We start from the raw sequence: 4,901 nt of genomic DNA, 5'->3' as shown, positions 1-4,901 counted from the left end.
ATAAATTACTTTATGTGGGACCTATACGTAATTTTCCAAAAAAAAAAAAGATTTCTTCACTTCCGAGATGTTTAGGAAATTGGATCCTCTTCGTAATGTCCGTGAATGCAGCTTTTACAGTGGGGAGAGAAATGGATGCTATAGACTAGCATATTACTGTATGCGGCTATTTCTTTCCTTGCCATTCCACAATTAAAGTTTCAACCAGGAAAGAAAAATAATAAATAAATAAATTGACTGATATTAAGTTAAGAGCACACCAATTCATCCAGAGCTCATCCTCCTCCTCGACGATGAACTCATCTAGCTAAAGCCATGTGTTCGGCTGCCCCAAAATCCTGACCAAGCACAGCCCAGCTAAAATGTCGCTTCTCACTCCTCAGCCCTCTTCCTCCCCCATACCCTTCGCTTTCTTCTTCCTCTTCCTCTTCGCTTTTTCCTCTTCTCAAGCTAACTCTTCCGACGGGGGCAGGAAGGTGCAAGCCAACCGCGTTCTGTTAACAGGAAATGAGACCTTGCGCAGTGAGAATGGGACATTCGAGCTTGGCTTCTTCAGCTTCAATGGCGGAGAACCCAATTATTACTTGGCGATAAGGTACGCGTCGGTTCCGCTTCCCACGTACGTCTGGGTCGCGAATCGCGAAAAACCCAGCAAAAATCTCGCCTATTCGACCCTGGAAATCACTGAAACTGGCCTCCTTGTTGTGAAAGATTCACCAACCTCGATTCTTTGGCAGAGTACGAATTTAGAAACTTCTGGAGCAGGAGAAGTAAAGCTTTTAGACAGTGGGAATTTGGTCCTCCTCACTCGTGACAGCTCTGTTTCATGGCAGAGCTTCGATTTTCCCACGGACGCTTGGCTCCCGGGCATGAATATGACCCGGACCCGGTCCCTGGTGTCGTGGCGGAGCCCCACGGACCCATCGCCGGGATTCTATTCTCTGCGGCTGAAACCGCCAGGCTACGGTGAGTTCGAGCTCCTCTTCAATGACTCCAAATCTTATTGGACAACCGGACGGTGGAAGGGCGACTCGTTCCTCAACATTCCGGAGATGATGATTCCATACCTCTATCTCTTCGACTTCGCGAATCCATTCACACCAAAGGCTTCGTTTGGGTTCCGGGAGAAGCCTCTGAACGGGCAGAGACCACCCACGTATTTCCGAGTCGAATCGTATGGGCAGGTCCGACAGTACACATGGTGGTCTCAGGCTGGAAGCTGGAACATTTTCTGGTCGGAGCCGAAAAATGTGTGTGACGTTCATGGCCTGTGTGGTAGCCTTGGAGTCTGCAATGGCGAAACTACGCCGGAGTGCCAGTGCGTCTCCGGTTACAAGCCCTTGGACGACGGTAGATGGGCTTCCGCAGACTACTCCGGCGGGTGCCGTCGGAAAACCGATAGTCCCTGCGATAAAAGTGATGGGTTCGAAGATATGGGCGTTATGAGCTTTGAAGCACTCAATGTGCGATCGTTTCAAACCAAGTCTCGCGGCAATTGCGAGACTAATTGTTTAAGTTCTTGTGATTGTCTTGGTTTATCTTTCAGTCAAAAGACCGGTTCCTGCCGGAACTTCTTCGGCTCAATTCTGAATCTCCATAATTCATCTTCTGAAACCCCTGTTTCTGGCAATTTGTATGTTAGGGTACAACGAGGTGAATCTGTGAAGAGACAGAGTCGTCAAATTCTGACTGGCACTATCATTGGGGCAATTGCTTTTCTTGGGTTAATAGTGGCGACATTGTTAGTATTGCTGAATCGAAGGCGGAAGAAGAAGAAACTAGAAGAAGATGGATTGATTCCTGTTCTGAATCTTCAGTTATTTTCCTACAAAGAGCTGCAATTAGCGACTCGGGGATTCTCAGAGAAGGTGGGCCATGGTGGGTTCGGGACAGTATTTCAAGGAGAATTACCAGATTCAACCCTCGTAGCCGTGAAGCGACTGGAGAGGCCAGGTGGTGGAGAAAAGGAGTTCAGAGCCGAAGTTTCCACCATTGGTAATATCCAACATGTTAATCTCGTTAGACTCAGAGGCTTTTGCTCAGAAAATTCTCACAGACTTCTGGTTTACGAGTTCATGCCCAACGGTGCTCTTAGTTCTTACCTTCGCAAGGAAGGAGGGCCTAGTCTAAGCTGGGATGTTAGGTTCCGAATAGCCGTGGGAACAGCCAAAGGTATAGCTTACTTGCACGAAGAATGTCGAGATTGCATCATTCACTGTGATATCAAACCCGAAAACATCCTCTTGGACACCAATTTCACGGCCAAAGTTTCTGACTTTGGATTAGCGAAGCTCATGGGGAGGGATTTCAGTAGGGTTTTAGCAACCATGAGAGGTACCTGGGGGTATGTAGCACCGGAGTGGATTTCTGGCGTAGCAATCACCACAAAAGCTGATGTTTACAGCTACGGCATGACATTGATAGAGCTGATCAGCGGTCGCCGGAATGTGGAGGCACCCCCACAATCAGGTGGTGGCGCCGGCTTCGAGGAGGCCGGAGAGAAAGAGAAATGGTTCTTCCCTCCGTGGGCTGCACGGCAGATAACTGAAGGGAATTGGACTGCAATACTTGACAGGAGACTTGGGAATGCGTACAACATGGAGGAGGTAAGGAGGGTGGCTCTGGTGGCTGTGTGGTGCATTCAGGATGATGAAGGAAGTAGGCCTACAATGGGGATGGTGGTGAAGATGTTGGAGGGGTTAGTGCAAGTAGATGTTCCTCCCACGCCTAAATTGCTTCAGGCATTGGTTTCCGGCGAGTCCTTTAGAGGCATCAAGGCAGATTCCGGCACCTCCGGTGGCAATGCCGATTCAGAATCATTTACAGTGTGTGTTTCTTCCCCAGCAACCATGAATGTCAATGTCGTTGTACAATGATGACGATGAGTTCAAGGTGCAAGGTAGAGCATTTTGAGTTCGAAAAAGAAAACGCGGTGTAGATGAAGATGTAAAGTGCTTGGATTTTCTGTAAAAGTTTTGGGTTTTTTATTCAAAATGAAAATCCTGGAAGTTGTTTTTTTTCTCTAGCTCATGTTTTCTTCATCATATTTCTCGCCCTCATCTCGGATGAAGCAAGGAAGCTTTACCTCATCCAGGTCTCTTTGCTGTGATTGTAGAATAAGACTGGGGAGAAGATTTTGTTTGAAATTATAGCAACAAGAGAATGAACACAAATCTTGAAGACATAAATGCGAGTTTCACGGTCACAAATCTGTCCAAACGAAGCGAACTTTCATAAGCGAAATAAGCAATTTTGTAAAATTCTTGGAACGCAACGCGCAGAATTAAAAAAAATCCTTTCGTAATCACAGGGGACGATCTGAGTTGAAATAAAAAAATTAAAAATAGAACATGAGTTTGACTTGAGGAGAAGAACAGGAGAGTTTGGTAAGAATGGCAAATCTCCTTTCCTCCTTTTGGACAAAATATCCAATTTTTTGACATTTGATAAATCAAATTCCTTAAATAAATAAAAATACAGGTAAGAATTCCGAATTTGTTATGGTGAACGGGGAGGCTGGTAGGCCCAGAGATAAGGATGAATCCGAAGGAACCTGCGTCTGCTTTTGAAGCGCAGTATATGCATGAAATGATATGATGCGAATGTGATGATGGGGTATGATTTTACAAAGATTGAAAGTATCTTGCTTTATTCCCTTTCTACTTTCTGAGTATGACGGTGATATATATAAATATATATATATTTGAAAAATATTGCCTTCTACTGTTGCTCACTTTCAATTTCAATGGCCAAATCATGGATCCTGCTTCTTTTTGTCTCCAACTTTACATTCACCTGTTCGGCTTCTGGGTGATCTTTATGGGCCCTTTTTGTGGGTAATCTTTAAAATATAAGGGCTTGCCATGTGAGTTTTTTTTCTTCAAGTGGCTTTTCTTTTCATTACAATCAAGTTAAACATATAAAAATATGTGAATGTCCTGTTTAAGTTCAAGGCCTCGTCCAAGTATAACAAGCAGATAATGCTATAGTGCTGTTAGTAAGGCAGCTTGGTGTCATGTGCGAGTGCTGTTAAATAGGAAGCTAGAGAGCAAATTATTGGGTATGATGAGGTCTAAAATGAAATTGAATCCAAAGATAATTGATTACTATATCTGCTGTCGTTGGTACGAAAACGACATCATGATTTGAAGAGGGGGAGGTGGATTCATCAAGTCCTCAATCATTTCTCATGGTATATAATAAATGGAAGATGCCTTCGTTACTCTCTTTTGTCATCAACACTTTACCAAACAGTCCCTTCTCTTAACTTCCATTGTTCTTAAATCTAAATTTCATACAGATTGGAGTTTTTAAGCTACATAATTACGTAGTTCTTAAGTCCTACTTAAGACAAAAACAATTACAAAATACAAATTTTATCTCCACAGTCACACATACGGTTGTGCTGCAGTAACAGAGTGGTAAAATAAAATTAAAGCTGGAAGCTACATAAATACCTGACCACCTAAATTGAGGAAATATGCCTTTTTTTTTTTTGGGTTTAGGTATATAAATTAAAAAGAAAGAGAAACAAAGAAAGGGTAGCAGGAAGATGTAATGGTAGGTGAGGGGCTACGGGAATCGGAGGGAATCCTGCAGCGAATTTAGTTCAGAAAAATGATGTACAAGAGTTGGATAGCATCCAGACGCTTTTCCACTGATGAAGAATTAGAAAAAGGAAACAGCAAAAAAAGCTATTTTATTCATCTTTTTATCTCAGTGCCCTCCACCACCTCAATTCTCCCCTAAAACCATTGGACTTCATTGAAAAAATAAATTAATTAAATTATCCAAATTCAGTTTAAGCCATTCAAATTTGATGACTGCTGTTACAGTAGCATCGAAAACATCTTTTCCCATTTTATAATAAATTTATTAATTTAATCACTTGTACGGGTCTG

General features: G+C 43.1%; 1 protein-coding gene across 1 annotated transcript; it reads left to right on the top strand.

The window, feature by feature from the left end:
• The first annotated feature begins 284 nt into the window (after positions 1-284).
• LOC114748228 (G-type lectin S-receptor-like serine/threonine-protein kinase SD2-2) lies at positions 285-3,022 on the top strand. The gene has a single exon (XM_028936589.1). The coding sequence runs from the start codon at positions 363-365 to the stop codon at positions 2,874-2,876; it is 2,514 nt and encodes an 837-aa protein (XP_028792422.1). The 5' UTR covers positions 285-362; the 3' UTR covers positions 2,877-3,022.
• Positions 3,023-4,901: the final 1,879 nt, after the last annotated feature.

This window comes from Neltuma alba, unplaced genomic scaffold (genome assembly GCF_004799145.2).
Source record: "Neltuma alba isolate B1F8T4 unplaced genomic scaffold, ASM479914v2 tig00005657_pilon, whole genome shotgun sequence".
In the NCBI taxonomy this organism is placed as follows: Eukaryota; Viridiplantae; Streptophyta; class Magnoliopsida; order Fabales; family Fabaceae; genus Neltuma; species Neltuma alba.
This window is presented reverse-complemented; position numbering and strand designations above follow the sequence as displayed.